General features: G+C 51.2%; 1 protein-coding gene across 5 annotated transcripts in view; it reads right to left on the bottom strand.

Moving 5' to 3' along the window:
• The window catches only part of NCKAP1 (NCK associated protein 1), a 1,877,983-nt gene that overhangs the window by 291,930 nt on the left and 1,571,758 nt on the right, over positions 1–14,295 (bottom strand). For all 5 annotated transcript variants that reach the window (XM_069615779.1, XM_069615776.1, XM_069615777.1 and 2 more), the window contains one exon: positions 14,058–14,138. In XM_069615779.1, coding sequence (XP_069471880.1) covers positions 14,058–14,138 — 81 coding nt within the window. The remainder of the gene's footprint in view (positions 1–14,057; positions 14,139–14,295) is intronic.

Raw genomic sequence — 14,295 nt, 5'->3', positions numbered from 1 at the left:
GTCTGCTTAGTAACAGTTTGTCCCAAACGCCTTCCAGCGTAACCAATAAAGAGTTGATCATCCACTCTGACCCGGGACATGCGTGAAATGTAGACGCTTAAAGCTCTCCTAGGATCCAGCCTATGAAGCCTCTCCTCTTCCTTACCAGGATGTGGAGGAGGATAAAATGCCGGAAGAATAACCTTCTGGCTTAAATGAAATTCTGACACCACCTTCGGAAGAAAGGAAGGACGAACTCTAAGGACAACCCTGTTCTTATGAAACACAGTGAAGGGTGGCTTAACTGAAAGTGCGTGTAACTCACTCACTCTGCGAGCGGAAGTGACCGCAACTAAAAACAAAGTTTTAAGGGTTAACAGTCTCAAAGGACAAGAATGCAAAGGCTCAAAGGGAGCACCCATTAGAAACTTGAGAACAAGGTTCAGATCCCAACCGGGCACCTGGAAAGGTGACGGAGGGAACACATTAGTGAGCCCTTTCAGAAACTGAGAAATTAAAGGAATTTTAAAATAAGAACACTCCTCAGGCGAGCGCTTAAATATAGACAGCGCCTCTAGGTAACCTTTAATGGTACCCACTTGCAGGCCCTTGTGGGCCAAAGAAAGCAAAAAAGACAGAACGACAGGAATGTCACATGAAAAAGGATCCACATACTGAACCCTGCACCATTCTCAGAACTTTCTCCAACGGCAACGGTACAGGGACTTTGTTGCCGGCCGTCTGGCCGAAAGCAACACCTCCATCACGTCTTCAGGGAGGTCCCAATCCTTAAACCTCAACCTTTCAGAGGCCAAGCGTGAAGGTTGAGGGATCTGACCTCTGGATGGAGAACCTGACCCCCCTCCCGTGAGAGCAGATTGTCTCGGTAGGGAAGACGACGTGGAGGGCAGATGGACAAGTCGAGAAGGTCCGGGTACCACGTCCTCCTGGCCCATGCCGGAGCAATGAGGATCATCCAGGAACCGAACCTCCATAACCTCCGCAGCACTTGCGGGATGACGGGGACTGGAGGAAACGCGTACAGCAGCGGGAATGACCACTCCACCACGAATGCGTCGTCTAAGGCTCCTCTTGGAGGAAATTCCCGCGAGCAGAACCTTTCACACTTCCTGTTTCCACTTGAGGGGTCCCCCAAAGGGCAAAGATCTCCAGGAGAATCTCCTGAGTCAGATCCCACTCATGAGAGATCGTGCTCTGCCTGCTCAGAGCGTCCGCCGTCTTGTTTTGGTCTCCGGCCAGATGAACTGCCGAGACCGAAATTTCCTGCTGGATTGCCCAGAACCAGAGCTGCATCGCCTCCCTGCACAGAGGAAGTCATCCTGCCCCTCCCCCTTTTTGTTGAGGTATTGCATGGCCACTGTGTTGTCCGTCAGAATCAGGACATTCTTTCCTCGCACAGTTGGCAGAAAAGCCTTCAGGGCAAGCCTGACGGCCCTCAGCTCCAACAGATTGTTATGGAGTTTGGACTCCAACGGAGACCACCGACCGCTGACTGTCAACTCGTTGGCATGAGCTCCCCAGCCCGTGAGGGATGCGTCCGTCACAATAGTCACCTCCGGCCAGGGTAGCCAAAATGGCGCCCCCTTCATCAGATTTCCTTCGACGGCCCACCACAGAAGGTCCTGGGCAACTGAGGGCGGCATCTGAACGGGGTCCGACATCCTGCCGGAGGAGTGAGACCACTGGAGCTTGAGTGCCCATTGCAAAGATCTCATCCACAACCTGGCCTCTGGCACGAGAAGAATGCACTATGCCATGAGGCCGAGCAATCTCAAGAACTCGAACGCAGGGAGACTCTGGGCATGTTGAAACTTGTGCACCATCTGCTGAATGTGGTGAGCCCTCACCTGGGGAGGAAAACACTGCCCCAGGGACGTGTCGAGCACTGCTGCGATGTACTGGAGCCGCTGAGTTGGCGTCAAGTGGGACTTCATCAAGTTGAGGGAGAAGCCCAGCTTGTTAAGGGAGTGGCAGGTGACGGACAGATGATCCAGGACTTGCTCAGGAGAGCGCGCCCTGATCAACCAATCGTCCAGGTAGGGGTAGACGTGAATCCCCCCTTTCCTAAGATACACTGCCACCACCACCATGAGCTTGGTGAAAACCCTCAGGGCAGAGGTCAATCCGAACGGCAGGACCCGAAACTGAAAGTGCGAGTCGCCAACCGCAAACCTCAGGTACTACTTGTGCTTGGGATGGATCGGCACATGGAAATAAGCATCCTTGAGGTCGAGAGACACCAACCAGTCCTGAAGTTGAAGGGCCTGGAGGACTTGAGAGAGAGTAACCATCTTGAACTCTTCCTTCCTGAGGAGCTTGTTCAAACCGCGCAAGTCCATGATGGGTCTCAATCCCCAGTCTTTCTTCGAAATCAAAAAATAAGGGGAATACCATCCCTTGGTTCCTCTCCGCTACAGGTACCAGCTTTATGGCACCTTTCTCCAGCAGGGATTGAATTTCCTGCGCAAGGAGCGGATCCGGACTCTTCAAAGAGAGATTCCCTGGTGGATTGTCAGGAGGCCTCTGCCGGAAAGGATGACAGTAGCCGTGGGCTATGATCTCCAGAACCCATACATCTGAAGTAATGGCACGCCATTCTACAAGATGCTGCGCCAGGCTTCCCCCAAACGGCGAAGCATGGGGCTCATGACTGAGCAGAAGCGGCTGCGGCGTTGCCTGAGGGCAAAGAGGCAACTGCTCGCACTGCCTTGGCACCTCGAGTACCTCGTTTTCCACCTCGGGCACTCCTACGGTTGTCCCTTTGACTCACAGCTCCGCTCGCTTTACTAAAGGATGAGTAATAACGAAAGGAACCTCCCCTCCATTGCTGTCCCCTGGGACGAAAAGGCGGAGATTGGCGGACTGCAGCGCCCAACGACTTCGCTGCAGCTTTGGAAGTCTTCAACCTCTCAAGGCTCTCGTCAGCCTTGCTGCCAAAAATATGTTCACCATCAAAGGGCATGTTGAGGAGCCTGGCTTGCACATCAGGAGCAAACCCCGACTTCCTCAACCACACAAACCTGAGTATTACGGTGCTCGCCGCCATGGACTGGGTGACACAGTCTGCCATGTCCAAACCCGACTGAACGGACTCACACATGGCAACCTTGCTATCTTGAATAATAGCAAGAAAACCATCCTGTTCGTCCCCTTGAGGAATATGTTCAGCCGCTAAGGAAATACAGTTCCACAGAGTTTGCGTGAAACGTGACAAGGAACATATGGAGTCGGCCGCCTGAAGAGCCATACCCCCTGAAGAAAACACTTTCTTCGCCCAGCCATCAAAACGCTTGTCGTCCCTATCAGGAGGGATGGTATGATACGACGCCTGCTTTTCTGGGGCCGGAGCCGCCTGCACCACTAAACTCTCCGGAGTGGGGTGCGTGGTCAAGTAGCAGGGGTCACTACTGGCTGGGCGGTATTTTCACAGCAAAGACTTGCCCACTGCCGGGAGACTCTCCAGAGCAGTCCAAGCCGCTGCCACCCTTCTTTGCAGAGCCATATGGAATGGCAGTACCGGGTCAGTGGGTGGACCTTGGTCGAGGATATCCGTCAGATCATCCTGCACAAAATCAACTGGGAGCGCCAACCACCCCAAGTAGTCCGTGAACCTCAACATAAGGCGCCGGTACTATGACTCGGCATGGGTGCCAGGCTCAGGCCTACAGAACTCCACCTCCGGAGAGGTGTCCAGATTACTGGCATCATGCAGTGACTGACGCAGGCCCTCAATCTGGCTATGAGCAGAAAGAATCTCATCTGGTACTGTGTCCGGAACCAACCCATCTTCAGAACCCTCTTCCACCTCGGAAACATACTCCATAGGCTGGAAAGTGGGCATTGAATAAGGGAGAAAGACATGTTTTGCCTTGGCCAGAGCCTTTCTAAGGGGTTCCCCCGTGCCATGGGGTACCTCTGACACCACAGCCTCGAAAGGCGTTGAGTGAAACAGCGTCGGCGTCGAGCGCTGCGCCGACACAGGCCTCAAGGACGGAGCCCCGAGCGTGTCCTTCGACAGCCTGGGCCCCGATGGCGTTGACGACTTCCTCCGAGGCGGAGCCTTGAGAGAGTCTGTCGACGACCTCGGCGCCAACGTCTTCTTCGAAGACTTCACAGGTGTCTCTAGTACGGTCACGACTGATCGCTCTCGGAGGCGCCGACGGACCGGAGCCCTGCGATTCAAGAATCGCCAACATTTTCTTCCCAAAGGAAGCCCATTCCTCCGGAGAGGAACGCTTGGTGGGATAAGAAACCCGCTGATGGGCGGAGTCCTCGGAAAAGGACGGGGAAGGTGACCGATGACGGCGCTTCTGGGAGTGCCTCGAAGAGGCAGAGGTGTGGCGGGCCGCACTCTGGGATCGAGACCCCCTAGACTTACGACTACAATGCAGAGAGTCGCCCCTCAAATCGTCCGTCAAAAGCCCAGTGGACCTCGCCTTCTGGGGCTTGGACACCTTACCGTCCGACAGCTTCTTCTTACGTTCCTGCAAGGCCTTGGACATAAGCGACTGGCAATCGACACAATCATCCGTGTCGTGGGCCTCCCCGAGGTACCAGAACCAGGTGTTGTGCGAGTCCGTCACTGACATCTTGGACCCGCAGTCCCCACACTTCTTGAAGCCCGGAAGTGGGGTGGAAGAAGAGGAAGACATACCGATAATACTTCAAAAACGGACAGGTTCAAAGAACCGAAAGAACACCAAAGAGTTGAGGCGTGGCGAGGTCTCCGAAACGAGCACGTTTGCGGAAAAAACAGAACTGAGGCTACGGGCGTCGTGCGTCCTACTTATAACATCTGGTGACGTCGGCCGTTGGAGGAGGTCCTCGAGGACGGCGAATCGACATCATTGACGCAGGACGCAGACGCCAAAAGGTTTTCCGAAGCAGCACAGCTGTGGTGATTACTGTCATAGATATGGAATACGTCAGAGGACCCAATACCCTCGAACAATATTTACAGGTAAGCAACTTAAACCTTCTCCAGCATGGGGTCTGGCATGGATTCACATGCTCATGAATAACGAATACATAGCAGTACAACATTACACAACCACGGGAGGTGGCAAGGCTCAACAGAAGAAACAATTCTTACCTCTGGAACAGACTCACCTCAAGCGAACAGGTTGCTTAGCACTGCCTGGACGACTCTGGACTCCTCCCTGGAATCCATGTCGATGCAGTAGAACTTCGTGAAGGTGTGCGTGGACCTCCACGTCGCATCCCTGCAGATGTCCAGCAGGGGCACACCAGACAGGAATGCTGTTGTTGCAGCGATTGCTCTGGTGGAGTGGGCTCTCAGACGACCGGGCAGCGGTCAGTTTGCCAACCAATGACAGTTTGTGATGCAGCCAGAGAGCCACCTTGAAATGGAAGCCTTGGACAAGGCCTTCCCATGGTTCACAGGACCAAAATTCACGAACAGCTGTGAAGTCTTCTGAAAACTTTGTGCGTGTCACAAAGAACTTCAGGATAGGGCACGGATCTTACCTACCCTCCTGGCAGAGGTGATGTCCACAAGGAAAGCGTTTTCCACAAGAGGAACTTGAGGGGCCTGATGCATGGGCTCGAAGCAGGCCCCCATGAGCTGCCTCAGCACCACGTTGAGTTCCCATGCCAGGGCAGGAGCCTTCACCAGCGGGAAAGATCGAAAACTTCCTTTGAAGAATTATTTGACGAGTCGGAGGGACCAAAGTGAAGATCTTCCTGGAGACCTGGTGTAGCGGGAGATAGCAGCCAGATGTACATTGATAGAGGCGTGCGCCAGTCCGGCCTTGGCCAAGGATAGCAAGTATGAAAGGATCTGCAGGACCGTGATCCACAGAAGGGTAATCTTCCGGGACTGGCACCACGTAGCGAAACGCTTCCACTTGTGACCATAGCACTTCAAAGTCGAGGACGTCCTGGCCTTGGCAATGACCTCCCTGCAGTCCGCAGGCAACTAATACCCTCCCAACTCTAGGGCTGCAGGAGCCAAGCCCTCAGGTTCAGCGATCCTGGGTCGTGATGAAGGATTGTACCTCCTTCTCTGGTGAGAAGATCCGGAACCACTGGCAGCTTGACCGCAGGTGACGCTGACGGGCTTAGAAGGTCTGGATAACAAATCTGCCTTGGGCATGGGGGGGTGAGGAGTATCATCTTGCATGGACACTGTCTGAGTGTGTTGATGACTCGTAGCAGAAGAGGGAACGGGGGAACGCGTACAGGAACAGCCCTTCCCACGGGAAGGATAACGCGTCCCCCAGGCTCCTTGGCTGGTGGAACCTGCTGGCAAACTTCTGGCACTTGGAGTTTGCCGCCGTTACAAATAGATCTATCTGGGGTCTGCCCCACTTAACGAACAGGTGGTCCACTTGATTCTGGCGAAGCTCCCAATCGTGGCAGGAGCGCAGTTCCCTGCTGAGGGAGTCTGCAATGGTGTTCTTGACTCCCGTCAGGTGGAGAGGAACGTCCCCTATCCAACGGCCGAGCGCCACAAGTCCTGCGCTTACTTGGAGAGTGTAGGGGATCGAGCGCCCACAGCTTTCTGATGTAAAACATGGTGGTGGTGTTGTCCGTGAAGATCCTCACCACCTTTCCTTTCAGAGATGGGAGGAACGACTTGAGGGTCTAGAACAAAGCCCATAGCTTCAGGATGTTGATATGAAGATCCTTCTCCACTGGCAACCACAGGCCCCTGCCCCTGGTGTGCAGACATCTGGTATGTGCGCCCCATACCTCTAGGGAGGTGTCTGTGTTGACCGTGTCCTGGTATGGCGGACTCTGAAATCCCTTGCCTTGGGCGATGTTGGAGCGAACGCCCCACCATACTATCACCTGATGGAACTCATTGTTGAGAGGTTTCTTGTGAAGCTGTCAGACACCTGTATCCAGCGAGTGTCCAGTAATTCCTGAAGGGGTCGCCTCTGCAACCTGCAGAGCCGGATGAGGTAGATGCAGGGCAACATCATGCCCAGTAACTACTTGATGGTCCGCACCGTGGCCATCTTTGTCGACGGCAGTCGTTGCACCTTCCCCAGATTGGCTCCTCTATTCTCCTCTGAGGGCGACGCCAGGCAAGAAACTGTATTGAGTCTGGCACCTAGGAACAGAGCATTCTGTGGTGGGGTCAAGCAGGACTTTGGATACTTGAGAGAGAATCCCAGATCCGTAAGTAGCCAGAAGGTCACCCCAGGTGTCCTTCGGCCACCTCCCTCGAGCGGGCGTGAATCAGCCAATCGTCCAGGTACGGGTATGCGTGCCCTGTAGACGTAGATGGGCCGCCAAGGGTGCCAGGCATTTCGTGACCACCCGGGGGGACGACTTCAAGCCAAAAAGATAGAGCCTTGAAGTGGTAGTGCTGTCCCTGCACCACGAAAAGTAGAAACTTCCGATGTTTATTGTTAATGGGGGACGTGGAAGTAGGTGTCTTCCAGGTCCGACGACGTCAAGAAGGCTCCTTTTTCTTGTTGGCCGAGCATGTGTTGCAACGTGACCATCCTGAACTTTTGGGACTTTAGGTATTTTTTCAGACGTCATAGGTCTAGGATGGGCCTCCAGCCCCATGTCTTCTTTCTGATCAGAAAGTATCTGGAATAGACTCCGGAGCACCGGAGCCGTTGGGGAACTAGCCTTATCCCCCCTTTTCGCAGCATGGCTCATACCTCTTCCAGGAGTAGAGGGATGTGCTGCTCCTGTTGTGTAACCGGAGGGATCCGCGGACACCTTCGTTGAAACCCTATGGTGTGTCCCTGGGTGAGAGCATCCAGCACCCATCTGTCAGTGGTGATCTTTCTCCACTCGCTGATGAACCTAGTCAGCCGGCCTCCCACCGGGGTACACAAGTGGGGGCTTGACGTCCTGGCCGGTTTAGGCTTGCTACGGCGCCAGCATCGTGCCCTGTGGTCGACGCTGTCTTCTGCTACCGTAGGCCTGAGAACTGGCTCTGTAAGCTTCCTGAGTTGTGGATCTGGAGTGCTGATTGTACAATGCGGAAAAGCCTTTTGAAGACCTGCTTGACTTTCTGCTGGAGGAGCAAAAAGAAGAGCGATGCTGCTGGAGGGTGCGCCCAGGGAATGGGCTGGCTCCGTGTTCGCTTTGATGGCCTGGAGGGACTAGTTGACGACTTTCACAAATAGGTTCTCTCCGTCGAAGGGCATGTCCAGCAACTTCGCTTGGACTTCCTGGTGGAAATTCGTGGCCTTCATCCAGCCTTGGCGACGAAGGCAGACACTGTTCCCCATTTGCCGAAACCCTGTGTCGGCGATGTCCAAAGCCACTGTGATGGCATGATCAGATGCTACCTCCCCTTCCTGGAAGAGAGCGATTGACTCCATCTTCTTATCGTCGGGGAGGAACTCCAGAACAGGCCCCAGCTTATTCCACAACTCCCTGTCGTACCTGGCTAAGATCGCCAGTGCCTTGGCCGCCTTGATAGTGGACCCGTCGGTGTAAATCACCTTCCCATCCTCTTCCCTTCGCTGTCCTGAGGGACCAAAGATGAGGATGGGTTGGCTGACCGTTTCCTCGTGGCTGCCAATACCACCAAATTCAGCGATGGCTGCCTACACAGGCACTTCTCCAGCTTATACCGTTTGGTATAAGCTGAGGGGCACTGCCATGACCGTCTTCCTCCTGGCCTTATGCCTCTGGTACAAGAAGCCGTCCTTCTTGGTTTCCTTGGAGACTAGCTGGAATAGCTCGGAGGCTCTGGAGATCATGGAGTGCAACAATCCCACCTGATGCAGTGGGGACCCCTTATGTGGAGCATCCAAATGTGGAGATTCGCTGTCCGCTGCGACAATGTCCTTGTCATCATCTGTCGCCATGGCTGTATCCAACCCCTTACCCATGTCTGGGTCTGCCGGGGGAGAAGAGGCCCAACGTGGTGGCGGAGGTTGAAATGGGGGCATTGGATGGCGCTTCCTCTTCTTTGCCGAAGGTGCCGGAGCCTGAGGCATCCTCATCTGGATCTCTGACACCAAGGTGTTGGGGTCGACTGAATATCTAAGGAAAAGTCCTTCGGCTGCGAAGGTGGAATAGGGAAACTAGGCCTTGCACCGTCATCCTCTTCAGCATCCTCGTGGACCGTGTGTAAGGACTCCTGGTGTTCTGGGCGAAACCTCCATGGCTTGGGCAACGGCCTGTGATGGTTGCTTCGTTGCATCCTCGCCCCCCACATCCCTGGTCTCCCCCTTGTACTGGGCCTTGTGCTGGTTCCCCCCTTCTGGCATGCCAGCATACTTTGCCAAAGTTACTGTCGCGATGTTGTGCCTGGGGGGTAGGTACACCTGAGCTGCGGGGCTACCTTCACAGGGTCAGCGCCCTTAGCTGTCATGGCAGTAACAGATGCCAACTCTGTCGCCGATGAGGTCTTAGCCTGTGCCGATTGGGCCTGCTTGGGCTGTTCGCCCTTCTCCTCCGTCCGCGACTTCTCAGATTTCTTACGTAGTTTAGCCGGGTTAGATGATTTCCTCTCCGAAGAGGAGCTCAATTGCCAGCTGGCAATGGAGGCGGAAGGTGATGTTGATAACACCCTATCAGCCTTGGGACCTGCTTCTGCGTCGACCCGGTGGACTCAGACTTGCAGCTCTTGGCCTTATCTTGGGCCGCCAGGGATGAGGCACCATCAAAGGACTTAGAAGACGGGCCGGTCCTGGGTGAAGCATGACCCTGCTGGGAGCACGGGTCAGAGAACTTGGCGTTCAGCCACGCCCGCAGTCTACTGTGCCTGTCCTTCGTCTTGTTGGAGAACCCGAGGACGGAGAATATTCATGAGCATGTGAATCCATGCCAGACCCGATGCTGGAGAATACTAAGATAATAGGAGAGAAGGAAAATCGTTATGAAACCATTCCTACTCGTCTCAGTGAAGACATTGAGCGTGTAAACCAAAAAGAGAAGGAAATGGAGGATGATCAATACAAGAGTAATCATACTAATCCCAGTCAAAGCAAGGAAAGTATCTGTATCCAAGGGAAGGAACTCATGCCTTGGATAGTGGTAAAAACAGCAAAAAACATTGATTTTCAAGAATCGAAGCACGAGGACTCCCAGCACTAGAAACATGCAGTAAAATCTGCAGATGGCCAACAGGGGCGGAGTTTAGGAGGATGAGTGCTATTGGCTAAGGGCAGTATGATCCAAAGGACACAGATAGGCTATAAGGGGGACTAAGAGTTTAAAGTTCAACTGCTTTCTATTAACCGAGGATTCCTAGCCTGACAACGGAGAACATTCATGAGCATGTGAATCCCTGCAAGACCCCATGCTGGAGAAGCATGAAGCCAAAACATCTGAAACATAAAGCCGAAAGGGTCGCAGATGGTGTGGCTTGTTGAACGGAGAGGTCTAGAGATTTTGCAGTGGCCTTAGAGGCCTTACAGTCGTTAAACTTTTCGAAGGATTCATTTGCTTTTGAACTTAACAGGTCAAACAGGAGTGGCACGTCAAGCAGCTTTGCCTGCACTTCCAGGGAAAATCCATAAGTTTGCATCAAAGAATACCGCTTAAGAACAGAAGGATCTCCCATTCGCCCGCTAGCTACATTCGATATAGATTGCAAATCATCACATGAAGCATCTTTCCCACTGGCAAACATGGATGAAAAACCTTACCTTACCTTTTGGGAAATGGTCAGCAGCACAGACCACAATACTTGCATGTACTTCACCAACAAGCATGACATATTAAAGGCCATAAGGGCCTTACTACATGATAAGATCGCAATTGATCTTGTTATCACCATCAGGGCACAAGTTTGGGAAAAATATCGAAAAATGCATTATTAACTGTGGCCCCCAGCACCACCAGACTCTCTGGGGTTGGATGCTGTAACATTGTGTCCTGTCTTCCCAGTTTCCGGGAACATATGGACACTGATACCTGAAGCTTGTGCCCATCCACCCACGCAAAACCCTCCCAGCTGGCCAGCCAGCTGTGATAAACAACGAACAGCAAGAGTTCAGCAAAGGATAGGGGCTTGAAGTCTTCCCAATAGCCTCACTGCGGCCGACTTTTCTATGCACTACTCCAAACCGACCGTCTGAAGATCTGTGCAAACAAGAGATACAGATGTAGTTCCCTGCGTTCTTGTGCCCTAAAACCACCACCCCTGACTCCTCTTCAGTGTGTGTGTGCGTACCTGTGTTTGTTGTGGCGATCTCCTCCCTGCAACTCCAGATCTTGTTCAGCAATAAGACCTGGAGGTTTATTCAATGGGCAGGGAGGCGTAGTGGAGTTATCCGTCACTCCCTGGGAGACAACTTAATATGGAGGGTTAAAGGCACCTTGGTCCATCTGTGTGCATGTAAAAATGTGCAACGACTTCTTAGGATAATGTCCTAATTCTATTCTGCTATTTTTATGTGTCTGTGGGAAGGGCTGCCTTCCTCAACTCATTTACAAGTTCCTTTCTTTTCTGCTTGATTTGGCAGGTGCAGTTTTATAGGGAGCGCAGGCAGAATACAGTATAGTAAATGCGCCTGGTTTGGATGAGCCCTCAGGTAAGCGGCCGATGGAAGGGCCGAGCCCAGGGTTCATGCATGACTCTGCACTAACTTTATCCACTTTGCCTTTCAGATGCAGCTTCCCTGGAACGCTCAAATAAAGAGATTACAGCAATGGAAAAGCATGTCTAGAATGGTAAAGTTTCCACATTGCTTCTACTCAGGTGTCTTTGTCCTGTAATCTCCTTTCTTCTCTGGTTCTACTTCCCTGGTGTTCCTTTGTGTCTTCTTTCTTCCTTGGTTCTTTCTTCCGGTTGTTCTTCAGTACTTCTGTCTTCTCCGTTTCTTTTTCCTTCCTGACCTTTCTTCAACGTTTGCCATGGGTTGCAGGGTGTGGCTGCCATAAATAAGCTTTTCTGTGTAATCTCGCAAGATTGACCTACTTTCAAGAGATTTACCCTTGAAATCTTGGATGTCTGTGTTTCGACAGGCCCTGAGTTGCCTCACCGTAGCCTGTCCTTGCATCCTTCCAATGCCTAACCAAGGCTGCCCACGTTCCCCAGCTGGGCCCAATACATGCAGTGTTTCATTTTGTGCTCTGCATTGCCATGGTTCCCTGATTGCTTTAAGATGGTCATGACAAATGCAGAGAGTAAAATACTGGGTCTGTCAGCTCTGGCTTGTTCTGCTTCGCCAGATCTTTACCTACTACCAGAGCGGAGCATGAGTGATGCCATACCTAAAAATAAATTGGGACGCTAAAGATGCACTAAAGGGTAAGATTGTCTCTGTTTGAGGTACTTTGTCCAATAGATCAGTTATATCATGCTGCACCACCAGAATCGAGGGTGCCCCGAGGGCTAACACTTTGGCAACCTTCTCAGTTGTCTTGCGATAGGCTGAATTCAGATGACTATATTGAGGGGCTTGCTGCATGTCCAGGGCTCAGGAGATATCAGGACTGCTTGTATCCTGAAAGTCTGCATCCAAGCGCAAATCATCAATGTTATCCAATAGAAATGTCCACAAAAGTAGTCAAAGGTAAATGCATAGGGGTCCAATCCAGTAGGGAGAGTGTCACCCTTCACGTCAGAAATAGCCTGCATCAAATGGAAAAACTGTCCTAGACTAAGGAACATAGCCATTCACCGGTTAAGCCTTTGTCGAAGGCGTGGCGCCGAGGTGCCACTCGTACTCTTCCACTAAACAAAAGGGAGAAAGCCTACTTGAAGGGCTTCTGCTGACTTTTGAAGGTGCACAGGGTCCCGAAATGTAGACGTCAAGGCCGGAGCCATCAGTGACGAGAATTTAGGAAATATTCTGAGCATTTGTATTTTATCCCATTGCTTGGACACACTTTTAGATGGAAATCTTACCCTGTTGGTAGCCTGTTGATTTGTTGCTCTCCTCTCTCCACAAGGGACCTTTCTTCTTCTTTTTCAAGGATGAGGAAGACGAGTGACTAACTCCTCAAGGGGGAACTTCTTCTATTTCTTATGCCTCATTCTTGGTACCTCTTTTTCAGGAGTCAGGCCCTTGGTATCCATCTCTGAAGAATTTCTCTTAGCTGGGTGATGGTCAGTGATCTGGAGGATGGAGGGCTTAGCACCAACTTGGCAGCTGTTCCCTAAGGGCCTTGGATTCATGGCTTCACAGGAACCACATTGTTCGATGTTGTGCTCATTACTAAAGACACCAGAGACCAATGTTGTGTGGGTCTGTAATTGCCAGTATCAGATTGCAGTCCCTATGGTGCTTGAACCCAGAAGGTTTAGGGGTGTTGGGCATAGTGACACAGTGAAACTTTTTTTAGTACTCTGAAAAGCAGTGTGCTAAACACATGGAAAAAAGGAGACAATGGCATGGGACGTGGTGTGCTCTGTTAATGTTATGGGAGCATCCCATTTGGGCCCATGGAGAAGGACCATAACAGGAGGTTGACACTGAGCTACACTATGACCCATGTTAGAAGAGTTTCTAAAGACAGTTACCACCGCAGGACATCTGTCCAAGTGAGGAATATGTGGGAGGATGCAACCCATTAGAAATTAATGCATTTAACAGGTAGTGGAGTGATAAATAAACCACAAATGTATTTTTTCTCCCCTCTCTTCCGAGAAAGTGGAAATCCACAAAACTGGAAGGACATCTCTTGACATCAAGGACAGAAAGAGAAAAAAGGTGATTTAAAATTAGGTTATTTAATTTGAAAATATCAGATAGAAAGGCCCCTTTATTGCTTCATAGATTCCTTCTGGCATTGATCAAGGAGGGGAAATAATAACCAACGTGAGAAAGGGATGCAATTTTATTGTGATCTAGCTGCTTATGGGCTTTTCACAAAACACATTGGGGTATTCCTGTCAAAGTATATAACAGGAAATGCAATTATGTAGTTTGAGCATTCCATGACAGAATGGCTGATAGAAAAACACATGAGAATGGGAGAATACATTTTTTTTAAAGATAATTATACACATTTTTTATATCTTGTTAAAACAAGTGTATATATCTGGAATTGAGAGATCTCAAGTAATGTAGGGCCTATTTTTTTTTAATTAACTGACAAGAAAGTCAAATTAGGACTTTCCACAATCTATGGTAAGCGCTCCCACTTTACAAAGTAAACATTACCTTCATATCGGTCTCTCTTGGAATGTGATCCTTAAAATCCTCTACTGAACTCACAAGGAATGGAATGTGGTAGCATAAAACCTATGAGAAAAAAAAACATTTGTTTTAGCTCTACAGTCTATATCATTTTTAAACTCAGTGATAATCTAACATATGGGTCACAAGGACCCAAGTATAAATAGACCATTGCATTGCAATGCAGTTGTAAACAAAACTCATTCAAGCAAAGTCCCCTGCC

This window comes from Ambystoma mexicanum, chromosome 9, assembly GCF_040938575.1.
Source record: "Ambystoma mexicanum isolate Mex_15411 chromosome 9, UKY_AmexF1_1, whole genome shotgun sequence".
In the NCBI taxonomy this organism is placed as follows: domain Eukaryota; kingdom Metazoa; phylum Chordata; class Amphibia; order Caudata; family Ambystomatidae; genus Ambystoma; species Ambystoma mexicanum.
Note: the sequence above shows the minus strand (reverse complement) of the source record. Positions and strands in the feature narration are given on the sequence as shown.